The sequence below is a fragment of the Zalophus californianus genome, chromosome 1 (assembly GCF_009762305.2).
Source record: "Zalophus californianus isolate mZalCal1 chromosome 1, mZalCal1.pri.v2, whole genome shotgun sequence".
NCBI lineage: Eukaryota > Metazoa > Chordata > Mammalia > Carnivora > Otariidae > Zalophus > Zalophus californianus.
Genome location: NC_045595.1, coordinates 14599400 through 14623995, shown reverse-complemented (window position 1 = coordinate 14623995; position 24596 = coordinate 14599400). Strand labels below are relative to the sequence as shown.

General features: G+C 47.5%; 2 protein-coding genes across 4 annotated transcripts in view; both read right to left on the bottom strand.

Moving 5' to 3' along the window:
* GATAD2A (GATA zinc finger domain containing 2A) overlaps nucleotides 1–16826 on the bottom strand; it is a 104493-nt gene extending 87667 nt beyond the window's left edge. The window contains exon 1 of one of the 3 annotated variants that reach the window (XM_027587855.2): nucleotides 16527–16826. The gene's annotated coding sequence lies outside the window, so the exon portion shown is untranslated. Of the gene's footprint in view, nucleotides 1–2832; nucleotides 2964–16526 lie in introns of those variants that run through there. The other 2 variants (XM_027587858.2, XM_027587854.2) reach the window with 2 other exon arrangements.
* LOC113916078 (transcription initiation factor TFIID subunit 4-like) lies at nucleotides 2855–23883 on the bottom strand. Its single transcript, XM_035726870.1, has 4 exons — nucleotides 23838–23883; nucleotides 16825–17045; nucleotides 16527–16743; nucleotides 2855–3219 (listed from the first exon to the last, which is right to left on the bottom strand). The coding sequence occupies exons 1-4, from the start codon at nucleotides 23881–23883 to the stop codon at nucleotides 2855–2857; spliced, it is 849 nt and encodes a 282-aa protein (XP_035582763.1).
* Between the last annotated feature and the right edge of the window lie 713 nt (nucleotides 23884–24596).

Here is a 24596-nt window from a genome sequence, read left to right as displayed (position 1 = left end):
TCCTTCGGTCCTAGACACTCTTATCAGAAATGTTCTTCCCTTTTCTCTTTACCTACTTAGCTCCTACACATCCTCCAATCCCAGTTGGAGAAATACCCCCTTCAGTCTTGCTCACCAGGTCACAGCGTCCTTTTCTCCTTGACCCTTTTAAGTTTCCCCATGTTTATGAGATTAATTACGATTTCTCTCCCACTAATCTCATGGTAAACTCCACTGAGCAGGGATTCCTAGCACGGTGCCGGAGGCACAGTATACACTCCGATATTTATCGAATAAGTCTACCCAGAAATCACGCTTGCAATGCCAGAAATTCACAAAATAAATGATGCAAAGCAAGTGAGAGCTACTGAAGAATTAAGAACTGGAGTCTTTAAACTGTGTTTTATTACTCAAAAAATGTTTCTTGGGGCACCTGGCTGGCTCAGTTGGAAGAGAGTATGCAACTCTTGATCTCAGGGTTGTGAGTTCGAGCCCCACATTAGGTGTAGAAATTACTTAAAAATAATGATAATAAAAAAATAAAAATATCTTTTTGAAATCATTTCTTGTTTTTTAAATAATCACAAAACACAGAGATATCAGAAAGTTTAAGGGAAAAAAAAAAAACCCCACTCCTCACCCTAACCCAGAAATTTTGTTGACATTCTGGTACAAATCCTTCCAGGATTTTATTTACACTCCAAGAGTAGCATTATTTCTTTCTTCACTATCAAAATATACGATTGTAGGATTTGCCAAATGATACTGCATTAACAGAGATGACTTGACACTAAAAAAAAAAATGATGTCATCTGAGTGGAAAAAACAATGCATCCAAATCGGTAATACAGGACCCATCCCAATTTCTATATCACATCCAAGATGAGAGGTAATCCTCTGTAAAAATCAGCTTCAGAATTTTAGGGGAGGAATATGTGATGAAAGACAAAAAATGGGGGACTACACGAGGAAAGGACCTATTGCAAATTGCTCTCAAAATCTCCATCCTAAACTACTTGCTCTAGAAAAAGGCCAACTTTTCTGAGTTGGAAGGTGAGGAAGCAAATGCAAAGTGGCAAGTCTGTGGCTTGACTCCTTCAAGGCCAACTCTGCTCTCTGAGAATAACACAGGGCTACAATGGTGTCCCTAAGTTATCAGGTCATCCCCCGAACTCCCAGCAGAAGTTGACTGGGGCCTGGACAAGTAAACGGCCTCTTGTTTTAGGAACGACCTGGAAATGCTCACACAGTGGGTTGCAAACAGGAACATTCCTGGGCTCTGATGCCCCCAAAATCAGGCTCAAGCCAAGCTCTGCCCCTCTACCACTCAGTAGCCTTGAACAAGCAGCCTGGCATCCAGGAGCCTTAGTTTCCTCACCTGTAATGTGGGGATTATATCCTCCACCACTCTGGAGTGTTATGGGCAAGGAAGATATCTGTGTACAAAAGGCATTCATATCTGGGGACTGGTGTCTATCCTGCCCTCCTCCACAGCTTGCTGTCAGGTGTAACATGCTACTAATCTTAGCATCCTGATCTGGTGCCAGTAAACATTATTTAACCTAATCTGACTTAGAAGAAAACTTGTAACCACTACCAGAAAAAAAAAAAAAGAACATCAAAGGATAGTACAAGTCTGAAGCAACTACACAGAAGGCTCTGTCCCTCAGTTTATCTGTGCTGCCACAGCCAGAAGGTGTCACTGTGCGAAATGGACACACAGAACCAGACACTTAACAAGCACTGTGTACTCAAGAAAACTGAAAGAAGTAAAAGGGTAAGGAAGAGAAAAAAATTAAAGGCTCAAGTGACTCACCCGGACTTTGATCTAAAAGAATCCAAAGCTCTCAAGATAAGGATGAGCTACACAGCTAAAGACGCTGGGTCAAATACAGAAAATTAAATAGCCCCCGCAAAGTTCCCAGGGCAGGGCTGAAACGCGCACCCAAGGGTTGACATTCAGTTCCTAAGAGAGGGATCCCCATTCATTTCTGGGTCCCAGTGTGTGCACACACACTAAGTGTCAATCACGCTCTAGGCTGGGGCCCTGCCCACAAGCCTTTCCTTGTTGAAGTGATCAATTCCGATTCTTGGCAATAATCCCTTTAAAAGGCCAGCTGCCGCTGTCTAGTCACCGATGCCGACCCATTCCAGGTGGGGGGGGGGGAATCAATACAGCCACCGCCTAAACGGGGAGGCAAATTTAAAGTGTACGTCCCTAAGAACGGCTCGAGCCCGAAGAGGGGGGAAGGATCCTGCGGCTCCCGGGGGTCAGGCAGTAAGGGCGCGAGGAGGGAGAGTGCCGGCCCTGCAGGCGTGGGCGCGCGGGGACTCTTATTCTGACACGGGATCCTCCGCCGCCGCCGTCGCCGCCGCCGCGGGGTTCAGCGCAGCGGCCAGGCCCGCCCGGGACCCCCGCCCCCCCTGCCTGGGACCCCCCGCCCAGCGCGCCCACGTGCCGCCCGCCCGCCGCCCCCGCCCGTCCTGGCCGCTCGGAAACGACCACTGGAGGCCCAGCCCCTCCCCCGACCGCGGAGGAAGCGCAGAAGGAAGGGGGGCGACGCCGAGACTTTCCGGGACCCCCGCCCGGCCCGGCCCCCACGTGCCTAGGAGGCGTCGGAGCGCGGAACTTTCTAGGGTAGTGCTAGCGAGACGCTCCCAGAATACAAGTAGATAGAACTCACTCACTCGCTCGCACTTTTCCATGCTCACGCGGGGGTCCCTCTGAGCCCACTGACCCCCGACCCTGTCCGACCCTCGCCACCCCCGCCGCTCCAGGCTCCACCTCACGATCCCAGCCCCGACCCCACCCCTCCGGCCCCTGCTCCCCGCCAAGTTTGGTCCAGAACTTACCGGGCCGCGGGCCGGCCGGGCCCTAGGGAAGCGCGCGGGTTCGTGGGGCCGTGGGGCCGGGGTCGCCTGCGGGGCCGGGCGGCGGAGGGGCCGGGGGCGCCGGGCCGCGCGTGCTCGCTCCGCCTGTGGGGCCGCCCGGGCCCGCGGCGCTCGCTCCGCCGGTCCGCCCGCCCGCCCGCGCCGCCGGCCAGATAATGCGCCCCTCGGCCGCACACATGGAGCCCGGCGCCGGCGTCACCGCCCGGGACATGCGCACCAGGTCAGCGCGCCCGGCCCGCGGCCCCCAAAACACCGGGGAGCTCTTAAAGGCGACGCCGCCCGCCCGCGCCCGGCTGGGCGGGGACAGAAGGCTGAGGGGCGGGGCCTTACTGTGGGGGCGGGGCAAGGCTGCGGGGAGGGCGGGGCAAGGGAGGCCGGCACCGCCCCGGAAACACCGCCTCTCCCAACTACGCTCCACGGGCCGCCCTGCTCCGCCGGTTGGTTTCCCACGCGGGTGCGGGCGGGTGCGGGCGGGCTCCCTCCCCGCAGAGTCCCAGTGCCTTCCGCAGGGCCGAGGGGTCGTCGCCAGCTCACCGGCGGCAGAGCCTGGCGGACCGCGCCCAGGGCTGACTCACGACGCTCTCACTACTGACCTCGCTCCAGCTGAGCTACTTGACCTGGAGCAACTCAGCTGCTTCTGAAAACGGAGGTTAGAATGCCACCCCCACGGGGGTCGTCACACAGAAGCTGCGCTCCCGGGTATCGGCTAAACCATCACTTCTGTGCAATGAAGAGAGTTCTACTGAGTAAGCTCCAGACCCACCCACTTCTAGACACTTGAGGATGACTGCTCTCCCTCTCCAGTTACCTCCCAATCTGCAACCCCCCAACCCGTGTTCTGGGAGGTGAATGCCCCCCCCCAAGACGGCAAATCTGCACCCTTCCCTCTCCAGTGACCAGAAGGAAACACGGGAAGAAGTCTAACCTGAGAAAGGATGGGCTTTTGGATATGTTAAAAACTATATAAAGGGAAACACAATTTCTTTTCTTTAAATTTTTTTTTAAAGATTTTTTATTTATTTGACAGAGAGAGAGACAGCCAGAGAAGGAACACAAGCAGGGGGAGCGGGAGAGGAAGCAGCAGGTTTCCCGCAGAGCAGGGAGTCCGATGCGGGACTCGATCCGAAGACCCTGGGATCATGACCTGAGCCGAAGGCAGACGCTTAACGACTGAGCCACCCAGGCGCCCCGGGAAACACAATTTCAATAGAAAAAATATCTAATATCACAAGAAAGCTCTCAATATCAAGATTATGTTTTGAAGAGTCACCAAAAAAAGCCCTTTTCATGTTCTTTTACCGGAGTTAAAACAATTCATAAGACTCCTAGACTCCTGATTATTGGTTTTTAATTTGTTTTATAACACATCTTAATACAACTGAAGCAAAAGTTTCACCAAACATACTTTAACCACTTGCAATGAACTCTGATATTAACTATTCTATTTCATTTTTTAAAAGAGATTCAATGTAATTTCAACCCACCATTGGTCTTGACTCCAAACCTGAAAAACAATGTAGAACAACTTTTACGTATAAAATTGTATTCCTGCCATGTGCCCCCCCACAATAAGAGGTTCAAAAATGCCTTTTAATTGTGTTGAGTTACACACATAATTAGCAATTTTTTGTCCTTGATTCCGCCCCCCACCGCACTCTCCAAATCTTCCAACTGCTTAATGCAACATCTGGCACAACTCCCCTGGGCCAAAAGCTAAGCATTCCTCAAAAAATGATACAAAATGCAAACTGTTGACCCCCAAATGCCTTCCCTGACCCAGTTTTGTCAGCAATTTGCTTTGCTACAAAGAATTTCAAATGTTCAAATTCAAAAACCAAACAAAAACAGTCTTCTCAAACAGGTGACTTGGTATAGGAATGCGGGAGGCTCCCTGATCCCACGCGCAAGAACAGGTTAAAAGCAAATATCCAAAATTTTCACTGTAATTTGGCAGCTTTATATTTTGAGAACTGCTTTACTCTAGGACTATTAATCAGATGATGTATATTAAAGCAATACAAGCAAAATATTACCTCACTGCTCCTCACCTGGGTCTTGATTAACGCCAACTTAATTAACTACAAACAGCAATGTGTGGTCAAGTGGGAGACCCAAGACTTGAGACAGACATAGAGATTCCAGAGTCTGAACTGGCGAGCCCTGTGTGAGTCACCAAGGTGACAACCACCCTGTTTTAAAGAGAGAGGCATCAGCTGCAACATATTAATGGCACACCCCTGTGGACTGAGGTGTGTACTGGTGACAGGTGGGCTGCTCCAGAGGGCAGTGCCAACATCTCCAGCTGGGAAAGCAGGGGTGGGGGTAGGATGAATTAGTTACAGGGTTTATTTTTGTGATAGGGCCAGGTGTGTAGATGGAAAAAGTGACAGTAAATCCAGACCTATTTGGGGTCCCCAGAGCTCAGGCAGGCAAATGCTAAGGCTGCTCAGACTAAAAACCTTACTACCTCAGGGTCTAGTACTGGACTAAACAGCAAATAGTTCAGCAGGCTGATTACGAAATATGATGCAATCACCTTTAGATTCCATTCTAAAGCTAAAGAAACTAAAAGACAAATAAGGCTAGTACCATGTTTTTGTTGAAGTTTTCCCTCTGCCCTAAAAACAAGGCAGTCAATTAATACTTACAGATACCAGTTAATATAATACTTTGAAAACACTTCTGTTATTTAGTTAAGCAAAATTTCCTTCCAAATTCACTTTAAACTTAATATCCTTCAAAGATCAGATCCTTGCTAATAACAGCCAGGCCTCCTTCCACCCTAACCACTGCAAAAATATTCTAATTATCTTTCTAACGTACTGTTAGATAAACTTCTAAATGCCATCTGAGCCTGTTCCTGCACAACAGAGGGACTAAAGAAAAGAAATTTGGGCCGAATTCCGTATGTTCATGGCCTCTTTTATAGCAGAAAATTGGCCAAAGGCTCCATAGTAGCATGAAACTGAAAAGGAGTAGCATCACCTACTGAATGTTTAAGGTACTGTACTTTTTTGTTTTTAATCAGGAGATTTCTTTAAAGTTTCTGGTGGACAAGATTCAAGATGTCTTATGTGATAAACACTGATGGACAAGAACTGTCTAAGAGACCACTCATCCCAAGGGTTTTGCAAGCTGAGGAGCCTGCAGGCACCATCTCCAGAAGTTCACAGGCTGGTGGCACAGAAAGGCAGAATGATTTCAATGCAGAAAATGCATTCATAGGAAAGAGAGGAATCACAGAGGAAGGGGCTGCTCCTCTGCCTGGGGAGGAGTCTGGGAAATCTTTGTGGATGTGACATTTGAGCCAGTTCTTAACAGATGAATATCCCAGGCATCCAGAACAGCAGAGGCAAAGGCCAGAGCTGACCACACCTGGAGTGTGGGGCTCTGGGGGCAGAAAGGGCTGAAAAGGGATGGAACTTTTTAGATGTCTTTCTCCCTCAAAACACAGAATGAATTGTCATCTACTTACTTAAATTCGAAGGCTAAGCCGACCTAGTTTTGTAGACTTTAGCTAATTTTGAGATTACTGCTATTAGTGACACTAGGCTCCCACTTGTTTTCTTTCTTTTTTTAAAGATTTTATTTATTTATTTGAGAGCGAGCGAGCGAGAGCGAGTACACGAGAGGGGGCAGGGTCAGAAGGAGAAGCAGACTCCCCACCAAGCAGGGAGTCCGATGCGGGACTCGAACCCAGGACTCCAGGATCATGACCTGAGCCAAAAGCAGACGCCCAACCAACTAAGCCACCCAGGCACCCACTTGTTTTCTAAAGAATAAACAGGTTGTTCATGCAAAAGTGTACCAAATCTTTTTAAAAGTACTTTTATGAAAAAGAGCACTGACCGCTTTCCATACTTTGTGTTTTTATTATTTTTTAAAATATTTATTTATTTTGAGAGAGAGAGGGCACAGAGTGGGGTGGCAGGGGAGAATAAGAGAGAGAATTTTAAACAGGCTCCATGCTCGGCGTGGTACCCGACAAAGGGCTGGATCTCAAGACCCTGATATCATGACCTGAACTGAAATCATGAGTCAGACACTTAACCTACTAAGCCACCCAGGTGCCTCCATACTTCTCATTTTTAGAGCTCAGAAGTCTAAAACTGTTTTCACTGAGTTTAGGGACAATCATAACTACAATCTCTAAGGAGGATTGTTTTAAAGTTTCTTATTTCACCCCGAATTCATACTCACATAGTGACATTACAATGCAATTGGTCGAGAAAGAGAAGGAAAAGATTCATTCCTATGTTAATATCATTTCCTTAGTACTTTGATGTTTTTGGTACCTTTTTCAAGGACCAGAAAATAGTTAAAGGGACTATTACAGTGGTACTTTATGAAAAATACAGTATTCCCAGTGCATTACGCCTGCTACAACAAATGTCATTTTTTAAGTAACAGCATTCTTACACTAGATTAGGAGTTTGTGGGAAACAGATCTGCACCCCTCTGACGCATCCCTGTCGTATATACACTGAAAAGCTCTCTGAAACACAGCTCTCTAGAGATGGGCCACTTTGTCAGCATATGTTTGTTTTGAGTGTCGTTTCTAACCACAATTCCGTATACTTAGTGTCAGGCAACATGGAGTTCAGGCTCCATCTGTACTTAGTCTCTGTGTGGCCCTGAGGAAGTCCCACTACTACAGAATTCTGAGCACAAATGTTCCACTGAAGGGTTAAATACAAACGGCTAGATGTATCACTGTGAACCCGGAAGTATATCTCCCACTCTGTCTTCATCTGCATGTGTCACCACTTGGCAAGGAATATCTCTTTTGTGTCTATACATGGCTTACAAAAAAAATGCCCACCTGATATAGATCAATTTTAAGTCTTTGAAAAGTTAGTAAGTGGGGGCGCCTGGGTGGCTCAGTCGTTAAGTATCTGCCTTCGGCTCAGGTCATGATCCCAGGGTCCTGGGATCGAGCCCCACATTGGGCTCCTTGCTTGGCGGGAAGCCTGCTTCTCCCTCTCCCACTCCCCCTGCTTGTGTTCCCTCTCTCACTGTGTCTCTCTCTGTCAAATAAATAAATAAAATCTTAAAAAAAAAAAAAAGTAAGTGAACTGTTTTCTATGAATTAAAAAAATTAAAAGGAAAAAAATCAGAAAGCTACCAGGAAAAAGAAAAAAAAAAGGCTGTATGTCAGTCTTAAGTCTAGAGATCAACCTATTCAAACCTACTTAGCAAAGAAAGAGTGCTAGTCACATCATTGGTCTGTTAATAAACATCCATGATTTAGACATGAAGAAAAATATGTTTTAAAAATTTGATACCCAATTCACACACCACTCCCTGGTTGTTAAATGGCAGATATTCTGGGCACCTGGGTGGCTCAGTTGGTTAAACAACTGCCTTCGGCTCAGGTCATGATCCTGGAGTCCTGGGGTCGAGTCCCACATCGGGCTCCCTGCTCAGCGGGGAGTCTGCTTCTCCCCCTGACCCTCTTCCTTCTCATGCTCTCTATCTCTCATTCTCTCTCTCTCAAATAAATAAATAAAATCTTAAAAAAAAAAAAAATGGAGGGGGTTGTGGGGGCGCCTGGGTGGCTCAGTTAAGCATCAGCTCAGGTCCTGATCACAGGGTCCTGGGATTGAGCCCTGGGGCAGGCTTCCTGCTCAGTGGGGAGTCTACTTGTCTCCCTCTCCCTCTGCCCCTCCCCCTGCGCACATGCACTCACTTGATCTCTCTTAAATAAATCTTTAAAATAAAAATAAATTTTGGGGCACCTGGATGGCTCAGTCGGTTGAACATCTACCTTTCACTCAGGTCATGATCTCGGGGTCCTGGGATCAGGCTCAGCATCAGGTTCTCTGCTCCACAGGGAGACTGCTTCTCCCTCTCCCTCTGCCCCCCCCCCTTGCTCTCTCTCTCAAATAAATAAATAAAAGCCTTTTAAAAAATTAAAAATAAATTAAAAAAAAATACAGGGGATGGGTCTTTCTGGTTTTCTCCTTCACAGCTTGATAACAAAACACCCATGCCTTCTTGCATGCCAACCTGATCAGGCCTACATTTTACCAACTCCTGGTTTGAGAAGAAAAAGATCTTTATTTCAAATTTAAGTCAAAAGTCAACCTTCAATAGAGATGCTTTAAGCGATTAAATATAAAACTTGAAAGCTTCGCAAATATCAATATAAAACCTAAACCTTGAAAATGTCATGGAAGTTAAAAACTTGTTTTACTATGTTAAAGATTTTAGACCAGCTTAAATGATAACAATTCTCAAAGAAAAGTAACTCAGAAGCAGCCTACCCAAATTTGTTCTCTTGAAGCTCCTTAGGAGATTAAACTTCATGTAGACTATATACCGTTAAAGAGAGTCCAGTTGGTCTGATTTCACTGGATATCATTGATATTTCTGATTGAAAATTCTTACTAAGATCTCAATTTAAATATTTTAATCTGAGTTCAGTTTTGAATTCTACTATGGCACATTTTATAAAACTTTCTACCTTTGAAGGTAACTGGACTTTTCTTGCCAAAGGTGCTCAGTTCAAACTCTGATTTTCAGATGTCCATAACCTCCTCAGGTCAAGAGAACTCACCGGGTTGTTTTTCACCTCCAGGTCCCTGCCCATGCCCATGCTATTTCACTCCCCAGAATGCCTAGCCATCTAACACGTAGCTCTCTCTATCACCCCTCCTTTGCCCACCCGCCAATTTGAGCCTTTTTCCCAGCTACCCTATCCATGCTTCAGGGGGCACTGCAAGTCCATATATTAAGTATACAAAGGCGATGCACAGCAGCGTAAAGCTCCGATGAACTGAGGAAACTCAGAAAAATCAGCCAATCTGGGAAACTCTAGATCATCGGTCCTCAGTTAGTTGCACCCAGCTTGTGGCCCCAACATGGACTGGTTTGCTAGACAGTATTAAATGCTATAGGTAGCTATCCAAACTTGGGTGCCAATCTTAAGAGGGCCAGTAAGCTTTTATATGATTCCATAACAACTATCTTTATTGGACACTTACAACAATCTGGCCACCTGCTTCATGCTTACCATCCCCACCTCACAAATGAAAAACTGAGACTCAAAGAAGTTAAGCCATTTGCAGTTAAGCCACTTTCCTGAGGTCACAGAGCCAGCAAGTGGCAGAATCTGGATACAAACCCAAGTCTTTCTGACTCTAAAGTTTCTACTCCACAGAGGGTACTCTTCTAAGATAATAAAGACAAATAACAATAAACCATTCTTCAAGAGCACACTCTTGCAGAAGGACCTTCTAATGTCTGCTTCCTTGAGTTCTATACACATCTCCAGAGCAGCCCTCTGCAGGCAAGCTCCTGTGGTAAGCAAAGGGAACCATCCTGTTGGCTACCCTGCCAGTTTGTAGGTACATTAGCTGAACCCCCAGAACTGCCAAGTACAAGTCCCCTGGTGGCTCCCAGCTCTGACAAAGCAGCTTACCAGGGAAAAAGTGAAAATTTGAACATGTTTTCTATGCTCAAATTGGGGCCCAAGAACTCCGCCGGAGGGCAAGGGAACAGGAAGTGAGGAGGGAGCAAGCATCCATTTCCCAAGGGCAGCAGAGCCCAGAGGTGGGAGCCTGGTCACGTGCACAGTTGCATTACTTGCCCACGCCCACTTCCGGCCAGAGCCTGCCTCTTCACCTCCGTGTCAGTACTTTGGTTGAAGGAAAGGAAGACAGACTACCAGAAACTCTCCTTATAATCTCCCTCTCCCCCTTGGAGCCTGTGTCCTGAATGAATACCCACCCCAACTCTCTGGCTCCACCCCCCACAAATACCCTTAAGAAAAGCACCTGTAACATAACTGACCTCTATGGACTAACATCAAATCTGACCACAACATAGGAAAGTCAAAATAGTGTTTTCCCAGTCCCAGTATAAGAGGGAATCCTGGGGCAGAGGGAACTGTGCACCAAGAACCTACTAATACACAACAAAGCAATCTAGTTGAAATCTCACTTTTCTTTCCTATGCCATAAACAACAGCCAAGCACTCCACTTGTCTGAATTTGTTTTTAAGATTTCAAACGAGGTGGAAATGAAAATGCTCCTAGCAGTGACCATCCCAGATTCTCTCGTTTCTCTAAGATTACAGTCACCATCATCCTGGATCAACTAGTGCCAAAAGCCAACAATCAACCAGGAAAATGCCAAAATTTCTGCCTTCTAGAGGGAGGAAACAGAAGCAAGAAGCCCAGTGAGGAAATTAGAGGGATAGTGAGGTTTCACTTCTAAACCTCCAAGAAACTCTACCTCAAGTTCCCAACATCCAGGGATATTCCCAAAGAAGCCCTGCAGTAGTCTTTCTTTCGATTGTTTTCTTGTCTGTGACTGGGATGTAAGCTCCTTGAAAACCGACTTCATCTGTCCTACTCACTGCTAGGCCCACAACACCCAGCATGGTGCACCTGGCACACTGTAGGCACGTAAACATTTATTGCTGGATTATTTGCTGGCATAGGAAGAAGTTACATGAGCCAGAATATTTAACACTGTATCTCAATCCAATTTAAGTTAAACTAAAAAAATAAAAAAATGGGGGCGACTGGGTGGCTCAATTGTTAAGCGTCTGCCTTCGGGTCAGGTGATCCCAGGGTCCTGGGATCAAGTCCCACATCGGGCTCCCTGCTCAACAGGAAACCTGTTTCTCCCTCTCCCACTCCCCCTGCTTGTAGTCCCTCTCTTGCTGTCTCTCTCTCTCTGTCAAATAAAAAATAAAAAGAAAAAAGAAAAAAATGCCCTACCTTACAGCCACACAGAAAAACCTCGTTTAGTTGGGTGCTAAAACTGTCCCTTATAGGCCAGTTTGAAGTGATAAATTCTTTTTTTTTTTTAAAGATTTTATTTATTTTTTATTTATTTGAGAGAGACAGATACTGACAGAGATAGTGAGAGAGAGCACAAGCTGGGAGGAAAGGGAGAAGCAGGCTCCCACCGAGCAGGGAGCCCAATGCGGGGCTCAATCCCAAGACCCTGGGATCACGCCCTGAGCTGAAGGCAGACACTTAACCAACTGAGCCACCCAGGTGCCCCTGAAGGGATAAAGTCTTATTCAGACAACACACCACTATAAACAAAGGCAGCCAGGCTGCAGAGAGGATAAAACCAAAATTAATACTACAAATTAAAAATAACACCTTCCATTCATTTGGATGGAACAACTTCATACAGTAGTTATTTCCCAATTCCAAAAGAGGTCAGCTTCTTTCTAATCATCAAGATCCACAGGGATTTAATGCCCCCAGTGCTGTCTCTAACAGGAAGGAAACCCTGACTTCCCTAGCTATTTCAGTTATATAAATCAACAGTCTATCGTCCAGAGTTAGAATCTGGGCAGTGTTGGGACCCACATGCCTTTTAGAGCTCCCCACCGACAGATAACCATGTTACATTACATCTAATAAATGTACCTAGATCAATATCATTTCTAACTATCCAAGGGTTTTTATTGCTGTAAGGATCTTTCAATTAAAACAAAAAGTTAAAAAAAAACTTCCTGTTAGATAAAAGAGAATTGGTGGTGGCGCCACCATCCACCAAAGTGAAGTCTGTGGCACACAAAAGATGCAGCATAATTTCAAAAGGGATAGTGATACCTTTAAAGTTATTTACCTTATTTTTTTATACTTTAAAAATAATAAAACTTTGTTCCTTTTTCTTTAATGAAATTACTGTCCTTAAAAGAATTAAGAGAAATTTAAGATTGGTGGTTCTTTGCCTCAATAGCAAAGTCAAGAGAGAGAGACAGACAGAGAGACAGGCAGAGGGAAGGAAGGAGGGAAAGAGGGAGGGAGTGGGTATAATTTCAAAGGTGGGGGGGAATCCTTCAAACCTGGGAGTAGCCCAGTGGAGGCCTAGCTCAGATTTTCACCCATTATTTCCCCCTGGGTTTTAGATATTAGAGGCAAGTGCCATCTGTCACCACACTAGTAAGTGAAAAAGGCTAGGCCCAACTCACTGGTCATGATTTTAGGACTTTCACTAATGGCTAAAAAAAAAGAATCCTCTCAAAAAAAAAAAAAATGTCCTGCCCACCCTAGCCCCTACCTCCACCCTCACCCCCAGAGGCTGAGTTAGCATCTTCTACAGCTCTCTAGATCCTGGGAGCTCAAGGTGAACTCTGATCTCCTCATGGGCACTAAGCCACACACTGGCCCTCTCAATGCACTATTATTATGGGACATCAAATGCCTTTGTACATCACTTTCCCAGTCTTTTGTCCCCAAATCTGATCCATTACTCTAAAAGAACATTCTGCTTTTAAGGTTCTAATGTGTAAGAAGAGACATTCACCAAGTAACTGCTGTATATCACTCACTCAAACAGTCCCAAAATATGGATATGATCCTTTAGGTTTATAGTTCACCTACTTTTTTCTTCCCACAACTCCTAAAGTTCATTATAAACTTCTATTTTTCCTACAGTCTAATTATGGTAATACATCTCCCTACTTGCCCTCAACTCACAATCACCCCATTTTACAGAGGCAGAAGGCAAGGCCAAGGCAACACAAATGTCTGCTACACAGCAAATCCATCTCACATCTGCTATCTGAACACAGAAAAACGCTACAAGACCCAGGGTGGCAATGGGTTTTGCAAGAGACATACCACATTTCTTTCTCTATGAGCATATTTAGCCTTGGCAGAATATCAAGTGCTTCCTGGTCTGGAAGTTCAGACCAGAACCTTAATCTCTTGAGCACAACAGTCAACCTTTATTGCACACCAACCATGTGCTAGGCATTATGCTGGCTGCCTCCCCTTCATTACCTCAGATTCATTCATTCATTGTCTAGGAAGCACTTCCCATCTGTTGGCACCTTCACACACATAGATATGTGACCCCTCAAATATTTAGTAATGTGCTGATTTTGCATTATAACTTGTAAAAGACCACACAACTAGGAAGGACAGACCAAAACCTGAATCAAGTCCTTCTGACTTCAAAGCTCCCCCTTCCCTTTCCAACACCCCATCCTACTGGTCCTATGGGTTTCATTCAAAATAATAAATATGTGCTGGCACTTCTCTGCCCTGTCTCAGGAAACCCTAAGCCCCAAGCTCCCCAACATCCTTCCCCTTCCCATCAGGGCAGTGCCTACAACTGACCAGGAAGAGGCAGTAGGAGAACATCCAGGTCTGCGGCACCTTCCTGCCTGGACTTGACTACCCCAGGAGCAAAGGGCCTAGGAAACTCTCCAAGCGCTTCTCTACAGAAGAAAATAGCTCGAGTTGAAACTTGTGTCCACATGGTCCACCGACAGATTTAGAACTCAAATTATAGCCTCGGCAGGAATCTTCACAAAGGACTCAAATTAAGCAAGACCCAGATGGAAATGAACAGGAGAGAGACAGCCTGAAGTCACACTGTAAAGTGAACTGCAGTTCTAGCACAGTCAGAGAGAAGAACTTGTTGAAATGCTAAACAAACAGTTCAGCCTACATTTCAGAACTCCACATCAAATACATTCTCCCCAGTTTTTTAGCCCGAGACTTGTACATGGACACGAAGTGGTTACAAGTTACTCAGGTTTCAAACTGAGTTCATTCCTGTCCTTTGGACCATCTCTCAATGCCAGCATTCATCTACTTGGGCTCCAGAGAGCTCTGCGTTTGGCAAAGCAGATAAAATTAGCTACTGGAGTGAATTTGGAATCCAGGGTGGGCCATTAAAAAAAGTACACATGAGATTTGTAAAAGCCGTGTAAAAACTTCCTTTGGGCCAGGCTGAAGTTACCTAAAACTTAGAGAAATACTGTCAAATTCCTGTCCTTTGCCTCCCTTCCACTGTTCTGGATCTAAGGTGACCCATTTCCTGCTTCTTGCCCTGCCATTCAAACCAGACTGGCCCACAAACTGGGGATCCTCTAGAGATCAAGGGGCAAATCAGAGAAAACATAGCAGGAAGACTGAAGGAGTGTTTTTGCTTCTCCTTTTTTGGGGGGGGGGTGAGACGGTGGTGTGCTACAACTGTGCAGAAGGACTGAGGGATGGGACAGGAAGTGGGTCGGTCCCCACAGCCTGACAGTGTGATAATGGGGAATAATAGGAGGACAATGCTCCAGCCCTGTCCCTCCCGCCTCCACAATGGCCTGACAACACTGTGGTGGCCCATGGCTCAAAAATGGAGTAACCAAAGTGGTCATCTGCAACAGCCCCTGCTCCCCCTCAAATCTAGCAGGTCTCAGAAGGACAAGAGAAACTGTCTGTTTGACTGTCTCCCAAATTCCTTTCCAGCCACAAAATTCTCCAGGTCCTTGGAAGCTGAGGTCAAAGTTCAAAGAACTCCTCCTCCAATCTGGCAAGAAAGAAGACAGAAGAGGGGGGACATTTCTGGTCTCTCCTTCCAGGAAGGAGGAAGAGGGTACCCCAAACAGAAACAGGGGAAGCTTGAAGTTAGGGGATCCAAGGAAAATGAAGGGCTTATCCTTAGAGAATCAGGCAGGAAACCTCAGGAAAGGGGGAAATGTCCTCAGGCAAGTGAGAAGGGAATGCCTCAGAATGCGGGGGGCACCAGAGAAGTGAGGAAATCCACAGTGTTTCCCACCAGCAGAGGATATCTTGGAAAAGTGGAAAGCACACTTAAGAGACATGAGGATCGCCTAGGAGAAGGACATCCCATATTAGGGGGAGAAGCTCTGGAGGAGCCAGGGACCCCTCAGAAAATTTGTGGCTTCCAGGGATTAGTGGAGAGCCCCAAAGAAAACATTTTGGAAAAGTGAGGAACTTTTCCTCTGGGAACTAAGGATCCAGTCAGATGAATGGGCATTTCAGAGTAGTGGGGGACCCCTCAGGAAAGAGAAGGCACCCATCAAAAAGTAGGAGGTCCCATCAAGAGTGGGGATAGTTCAGCAAAGTGGGGAACACGCCCAGAAGGGATTCTGACAGAAGCAGCAATACCTCAGATTAGCCGGGGTCGCTTGGGAGAAGGAGGAGGCCCCCCAGGGAGGGGGGGCAGCAGGGAGAGCATCTCAGAAAGGTAGGGGGAAAGGGGCCCTGTGCAAAGTGGGAGACACCTTAGAAAAGCAAGGGCAAAAAAGGGATGAGGACAACAGCTCAGAGAAGCAGGGCTCTCCTCAGAGAACGTGGCGGGGGTCCCTGGAAAGGCCCAGAGGTCTCCTCAGAGAAGGTGGGCCCCCCCAGAGAAGCGAGGAGGGTCCCCCAGAAGCAGGGTGTCTCCTGAGAGAAGGGTCCCCAGGAAATCGGGGGGGTCCCTCAGAGACAGAGCACCGCTCAGAGAAGCAGGGGTCTCTTTAGAGAAGTTAGGAGGGGGCTCAGGGAGGCGGAGCCCTCAGAGAAGGGGCGAGGGGCCCTCAGTGAAGCAGGCAGTCCCTCAAAGACACGGGGAAGGGAGGGCTCCCTCGCAGAGACAGGGGGTCCCTCAGAAAAGTGGAGCGTCCATCAGAGAAGGGGAGCGCCCCTCAGAAAAGTGGAGGTCCCTCAGAGGAAAGGAGTATCTCAGAGAGGTGGGGTCCCTCAGAAAAGTGGGGGTCCCTCAGAGATGGGGGTCCCTCGGAGAAGGGGGTCTCCCCTGAGAGAAGCGGGGGTCCCTCAGACAAGGGGGGTCCGCGCATCGGAGGCTGTCCCCTCAGAGAAGCGGAAGCCCCAGAGAAGCCCGGGGCACCGGAAGCCGGGGACCCGCCACCAGCGGCGCCAGCCCTCACTCACCGAAGTTGCTCGGCGCCTCTGCGGGCGGGCTGCTGGGCCCCGGGTGGCCTCGGGAGGCGGGGTCCGGTCCGATCAGCTCGGGTCCCGCGGCGGCGGCTCCCTCAGGTGGCGCCCGCGGCGGCGACGGCGACAGGACGACGGACGACCGACCGAGCGACTGCGCGGGCGGCGCGGAGCGCGCTCGGGTGGCGGGGATGCGCGTGCGCGCGCCGGGGCGCTGACCCCGAGCGGGAGGAGCCGCCGCGCCGCGCTCGGAGCCGCCGCTCGGTCTCGCCGCTCCTTCTCACACTGAAATTGCCCGCTTCGCAGCCCGGCTTCCCCGGTTGCTAGGCAGATTTCGCCTCGCACACTTCCGGGTTGAGGCGCGTCTCGTCGAGTGGCGGCGCCGCAGGCCAATGAGGTCCGGCTGAGGCTCCGGGGATCCGCTTCCCATGGAGGGCGTGGCCAGCCTCAAGACGGACAGTGCCCCACAGCCAATGAAAGCGCGAGCCGGCTGGCCCTCGGGATCGCGCCGGCGGTCTGGGCGGTCCCGAGGAGGTGGGACGGGGTGACTGACAAGCGGTCTGCCAATGAAAGAGTGGAGCGGACCCCGGGGCCAGTCATGGCCCTTCGGGGGCGGGGCCTCGGCTTCGGGGCGGGAACGCCACGAGGGGCGGGGACTTGGAGACGCGTCAATTCTTGGCCGGCTCGCTCGGACCCCGGAGGGCGTTTCGGCTGGGCCGCCGGGCGGCCGACAACTGGCTGGGCAGGGGGTTCCCCGCAGTGCTCAGCAGGGGCGCCCCACCCACAATGCACCGGAGAGGGCCTGGGCAGGGCGGGCGTGGGGCGGTTACGCCGGGCAGTGGGCGGGGCCGCGTGAGGCGCGCTCTGAGGAGACTGGGCAGCCCTTGGCTCGGCCTTGTTCCCGAGGGAATGCGTTATCCCCAGCGCTCTTTTATGACAAGAGTTGTGGGTTCGACCTCTTCTGATAAGAATCTTGGGGATTCTTGGCCCTGGCCCCCGTTCTGAGGAGAATCTTCGGAATTCGTTTCCTAGCCTCCATTCTGAGGAGAATCCAGGAATCTTGCCCTAGTCCCTCTCCTAAAGAGAATCTTGGAGGGTCTTGCTCTGGCCCTCTTCTGAAGAAAGTTTGGCGAGTCTTGCCCTGCCCGCTTTTCCGAGAATTGCCAGGATGAGGGTGATTTTGTAGATTCGCAACCCTAGCTCTTGTTTTCTAAGAAAATTGGTAGAGGTTCAGGCCCTTGCCCCCTTTACTAAGGAGAATTGGGGGAACTCAGGGCCCACTTCCTTTCCTGGGCAGTATTTTGGGGAGCATACCCTAGCTCTTTTCTGAGCACTATAGGGGCCACTGGCCCGCTCCCTCCCTTGGCTGAGGGGGAGTGGGGGCTATGTGCTGTGGCCTTCCTATCTAAAGATAACTCGGGAAATTCCTACCTTGTATGTCCCTCCCCCGACCAGAGGAGAAACTTGTGACTTCAAGCACCTCTCTTTTCTCCTCCCTCTTTCCTCTTTTTTTGAGAGTGTTTTTCTGTGCAGCTCTCTTCTCTTTCCCAAGGGTCAATCAAATCTGTGGCTATTCCTGATTCTGACCCCTGTCGAGTTCTTCAGCCCCTTTCCTTCTCTACTGGGTGGGTCCCTTCCAAGAAGCATTCCTGCTGGGACGCCTGGGTGGTTCAGTCGTTAAGCATCTGCCTTCGGCTCAGGTCATGATCCCAGGGTCCTGGGATCGAGTCCTGCATCGGGCTCCCTGCTCGGCGGGAAGCCTGCTTCTCCTTCTCCCACTCCCCCTGCTTGTGGTCCCTCTCTCACTGTGTCTCTCTGTGTCAAATAAATAAATAAAATCTTTAAAAAAAAAAAAAAAAAGCATTCCTGCTTCCCACCCACCCCCAGACAAAATTCATCAGTCACTCAAACTGCAGTGTTTGCACCTCTGCTGTAGTAGGACTTACCATGGCCCACAGGTGTCAGAGTCCTTTGCCTCTGTCTTCCCCACTGTTGATCTGAACTCCTTGCCTGATATCCCCCTCAAAGAACCCAGCTTTGGGCAGTCTGGCTGGCTCAGTTGGTAGAACATGGGACTCTGGATCTCAGGGTTGTAAGTTCAAGCCCCACATCGGGTATTGAGGTTACTTAAAAATAAAATCTTTTAAGAACCTAGCTTTGGGACACCTGGCTGGTTCAATCGGAAAAGCATGTGACTCTTGATTTCAGGGTCGTGAGTTTGAGCCCCACGTTGGGTGTGGAGATTACTTAGAAAGCAAGGAAGAAAGGAAGAAAGAAAGAACCCAGCTTTGCCCTTAGTAGACAACCAAACAACCATTGAATCAAAGGGGTGAAGAAAGCAGCCATGAGAAAGACCCACAACACAGTGAGGTTTCAATACAGCAAACTTTTATCTCCCCCACTTTGTGCACAGAAATGTGCAAGGTACTGAGATACCTGAATTATAGGATGGAACTTGTGAACCAAGATGAATGCAATAAAGGGAAACAGGCCTGTCAGGCAAGGCAGAATGTTATACTAAAGGGATACCAAGAAGATATTGTAGGAATGTGATTAAATGATGTGAAACTGTTTTGTAAACCATGAAACGATGGTGGAAGGGATTATTGTTATTGTTACAAGTAGGCTGTCATTCCTGGAAGAAAAGTAAAGGATAAATCCTGAGAGTCACAGGAATGGGAGGTTGGCAGGCAGCCCTGTGGGGCCTGATTCCCTGACTGAACTCAGCCTGGCTGGACTCAAGTGGCAAGGTTGACAGAGTCCTTGGCTAGGGAAGGAAGCCACTGGAAACATGAAGACAATGTGTTCCCAGAGCCCCTTGTTTGCACCTCTGTTGTAACACTTACCACATTCTGCAAGTGTCTGAGCCAGTCTGGGTGACAATAACCACTCAGAATTTGGTGGCTAGCAGAGCTGCAGTTGAACCCACAGGAGCTAGGCCAGTTACTTTACTCAGCCATATCAGAAATGAGAACACCAGTCTCAAAGTTTGCACTGAGGAGAGTGCACCGTGTACGGCACTTTCCTTTCATTCCCATCACTAAGCAGGATGCTTTCTGAGAGCAGGGATCCAGCCTTATTCGTTTAAGTAGTCCCTTAGTGCTTTTATAGTGACTGAATTGAACTGGGATCAAAGAGCAGCTCATTGTCCAACGCTTCATTTTATACATGAGAAATGGAGAGACCTACAGGGCAACTGCGACTTGTTCACATCCCACTGCTACTCTATGGCTGGATCCTAAACTTGCATTGCCTTAATCTCACTTTGGGCCTATGTGCAGGAACGGGGAGAAGAAGAGGGGCCTATCCTCTTGAGTCCTTGTGCCAAGTTGAGACATGTTAGGAACCAAAAACTTCCTGAGCCTTATCTCTCTCTTAGACAAGCCGTGGGAAATTTCTGGATACAGGTCTGCTAGAGTCCCCTAACTCCAAGAGAAAAGGGCAAGTGGGGCACCATAACCAGGGTCAAGGCCGCCGAAATTAACTTTGTCAAAGGGAGATTGCAAATGAAGTGAGGTTATTTCAGGGCTGTCTTGTGTAATTCCAAGACTGATCCCTAGAAATGTCAGGACCTATAATTATGTTTCACTTTTTATTTTAAGAATGTACAAAATTTCTTTATTCTCTGGAAAAAGGCATTGCCTAGAGGCAGAGATGTTGGATTAAGGGATGTCCGAGAAGTCTGGAATCTAAACATAAACAAGAGCCCTATTGCCTGGGAAATTGTATCCTGGAAGAGTCCAAGGCAAATGGGCATTCATCAGAGGAAGTGAAATGCCCCACCAAAATGGATGACACAGGCACAGCTTCTGACATAAAAAAAATGAAAAGGACATGTGACCCATACCAAGGATGGCTTTCCTTTCCACAGTGGTAGTAGCGATTGCATCTCTCTGCATCAAGGCGTGTCCCTTCCCGGGTCTGGGAAATCATGTGGGCAAACTGGCTAAGTGACATTCACATCCAAATAGGGAAATGGGAACTGAGCCAGGTGACTGCACAGGCAGCAAGGAAGGCAAGGCCTCAGTGGTAGTTAGAAAAATGAGGGGCCTGGTGGGTGCCAGCCTGCAGAGACCCCCTACTGGTGTTAGGGTTGTGGACAAGGAAGAGTGCCCACTAACAGTGAAGAATAACAGCTGGTTCATACCAGTGGGAACGGTACTAAGCACAAAAGTTAAAGTCCTCCAGTGTCACTTGCCAGTTCAGGTGACCAGAGCAAAGTGCCCCTTCCATCATTGCCTCCTAAGATTGTTGGACTGCAAAATTCATTTGGGTTTGCCAAGCACTTTGAGGTTCACATATGTGAATTGCTAATCTACTGAAACTTGCATCTTTTAGCAGGTCATAGGAATTGGCTCTGGGTCTCCCAGGGAAAGGATAGTAAAAAGTCAGTGTCTTTTCAGAGAGAAATAGAGACTACCAAATCAAGAGGTTGGCCTAAGTCATCCTCCTGCTCCCCACAAGAGAAAGTCAGGTAGCACCTGAAGTATCCAGGGGTGGGGAGCAGAGTGTAGTTTCTTTGGTGTTGGATGGCTGGAAACTCTGGAATTGAGTCCAGATGGAGCCCAGGAGCCCTTTCTGTCAGGCTTCTTTAGTCTCTAGGTCAAAAACCTAGACTGTAGTAACAAATCTTACCTGGTTGTTATTGACATAATTAAATGGCACTAGTGATAACCCTTTGCTGGAGCAAAAAAGTATTATGTACACCTACATGCCTACAGCTTAGAAGACTACTAAGTCAAAAGGGTGACTTCCCCACCAGGATGGAAAGCATTTCTGAACAGGAGGGAGTTGATCTTTGACATGTGTGGCCACTTTTTGTGCAGAGGGAGGAGCCAACTGCAGTGCTAGGTGGGAAAGAGTTTCCTTACTACCACCAGTGAAGAATTCCCCTTGAGCTTCTGTGGGATCTGAAGGCCTTTAGCATCCTAGACAAGCACTTACATCTGAGCCTAAAACCTAGGTCAGGGCCTTCATTCCACTGCATTTCAGACCCTTCCTCCAACCTCTCTCGGCCTTGAGACAAGAGCCCTGTGCCCTAGGACTGAAGTGACTGCCTCTGCCTCCAAGGGACATGCATGTTATGCCTGTGGACCTGGCTCACTGCTTTCATTCCCTTGCCAATTCCTTCCTCCCTGTCAGGCTGCTGTCTAATCCTGCCACTAAAATCCTTCTCTCATATTACTGAGAATGGAGTGATTCCCCTTACAGGAACTCTTCTTGGTCTGCATTTTCTCCAATCTCCAGCATCTAGAGGACACTCCCTACTTCTTGAAATGTCTTTCATGGTTTCTGGGGAACTTGCCTCTTCTGGTCTCCTGTTCAGTCTTCGTCCAACTTCTACCTGGAAATTCTGCCATCTCATCTCTTGCTACTAGTCTGTGCTTTCTATGTTTCTTCAGAGAATGAATCCCTTCAAGGAGCAGGACTCTTAGGAACTCCCAGATTTGTATTTCCAGTCTGCCTGAGTTCCTGTCTGGGATTTCCTTCCCCTCTAGATGGGATGTGACTGAAACTCAACAGCTACGTATGTTTCAGACAAAATTTGATGTCTTTCTCTTTAACCCATTCTCAATTCTTTTTTTTTTCCAAACGAAAGCTCTCATATATTTATCACTGAACCAACCTACTAGTGCAGAAGCAGAGAAACAAAGAGAAGAAAATTATTTTCCTAATAAAACACATCCAACTGTCCAGAGAGAGCGGTGACCTTTTCAACATGACATGGTAAGATGTTAGTGACCTTGATACAGTATAAATATGTGCCATCTCATAAGTGATTCCTTATACATCAGTTTGGTTCTTCTCCAATGTCTCCTCTTGGAGTTATACCTGTTTTCATCGGAATCCATGGGGAATAGGTTGATTCTACTTCTGTTTCTCAACCAGGAAGCCCTTGATCCTAAAAGTTGTGTAAGAAGATATGAGGTCTGTGCACAGAGTCAGATGCACACACCACAATGGCAGAAAGAGGGAGAGGGAACCCTATCCTTTCAACCAGCTTCCCTTTGTCACTCTTTTCTTCTGCACTAACATCACCTTCCTGGTGTTCCAGGTTGAAAACTCTTAAAACTTTGGAGATTGCTTTAACATCACTCATCAAACTCAAAGTTACTTGCTCAACATTATGATATGTCCCCTTGCTTTTCTGTCTGTTCTTTTGATTTCTGTCACTACCACCCATTCCCAAAAATGCTCTTAGCGACTCTCTCATAATCAATTACACATAAACTGTTAGACTGATTTCTCTTCAATCAAGAACCATGTCACACCCCTACTCAAAAAACTTCCATTTTTAAGGAGGTTGTATTCTATTGGTTTTGTAATTAAGAAGAAAAAGAAATTTTTTTAAGCCCTCCATCACCAAAGGTTGAATCTTGGCTTGGCATTCAAAGTCTTTCTCTTCTTTGGCCCTCCCTTCACTCCAGTTACTTCCTGGAATGTGTCATAACCCCCTTACCTGAGGTTTCGCTTTCCCTGGTTTCAGTTACCCGAGGACAAATGCTGGTCTGGATACAGATGATCCTCCTTCTGAGGTATTGCCCGAAGGTCAATAGTAGCCCAGTGCTATGTCACAATGCCTACATCATTCACCTCACTTCATCTCATCATGTATGAATTTTATCATCTCACTTAATCACAAGAAGAAGGGCAAGTACAATACAATAAGATATTTTGAGAGAATGTGAAAGAGAGGGCGCTTGGGTGGCTCAGATGGTTAAGCGTCTGCCTTCGGCTCAGGTCATGATCCCAGGGTCCTGGGATTGAGTCCCGCATCGGGCTCCCTGCTCCTTGGGACCCTGCTTCTCCCTCTGCCTCTCTCTCTCTCTCTCTCTCTCTGTCTCTCATGAATAAATAAATAAAATCTTTAAAAAAAAAAGAATGTGAAAGAGACACCGAATACTCTTAACTTTTATTATATTGTTCTATTTTATTATCAGTTATTTTTGTGCCTTTCTAATTTATAAATTAAACTTTATCATAGGTATGTGTATATATGAAAAAGTCATAGTATATACAGCATTCAGTATCACTATCCATGATTTCAGGCATCCCCCCCATGAGGATACGTTGATCAGTGTAAAATGTCCCACTCTGGATTCCATGGGACATCAGAAGGCCTCAAGATATCAATAGGGATTCTGTGATTAGTTTCTCTCTTATAAAATTATTTTTTCAACTAGAGGATTTTGCTAAACCTTTTCCTATTGATAATGGATGTTGTCATTGTATATTGCAAACTTCCTTGACAACGTGGTCTGTTTTCTTTCATTCTAAGAACATCTATTAACCTCCTGGAGAACTCACAGTCCGTGGACCGTGGTTCACGATTTGAAAAGGGCTGGTTCCCCATGCTGCCCTGGGCTAAGCCAGCTTCTGTCACCCCTGATTGCACCCCCCTCTCTTAGTAGTTATGTGTGGTCAAGGGATAGACCTCCGTTTTGGAGGGGATGCAATTGAAGCTCAGGGATTTTTATTTGGCCAGGGTCACAAATAAATAAAACCAGAACCTCGGTCTGGATTCCAATCCTGAAATCTTTGCAGCTGCCCACACTCTCCCCAAAGTCCTCCCAGCCACTTCAAATTAGCTCTTTGGGGTGCCGTGTGGAAAGGCGGGAAAGGTGCAAGGAGTGAAGAACAAAATCCCCAACTCCAAGCAAGGCTTTCCACCTGCTGGGGCCACGAATGTGTTGGTGTCTAACATTTTCTGTTTATAATCCTTTAGTTTTCGTGCATTTTGTATTAATTCACCACACAAAGTAGGTAAGATGGCTCTCCTTCCTTCCTTCTCTCCTTTTTCCCTCCCTCTGCTCCCTTCCCTCCTCTCTCTTTCTCTTTCTTTCTTCCTTTCTTATCTCCATTAGATAATACATTCCCAGAGGATAGCACCATATTCCTCAATATACACGTCATAAATACACATACATGTGTAATACACACATGGCCAATTACCTATAAACAGATAACTGCCTGGGTCGCCCATCTTCTCGGAAACGCCTCCTCATTTCTCCCCTCTGTGTCCCCTCTTCGTGTAGATAATCCCACGTTGGGGTCGGTCAGAGCAGA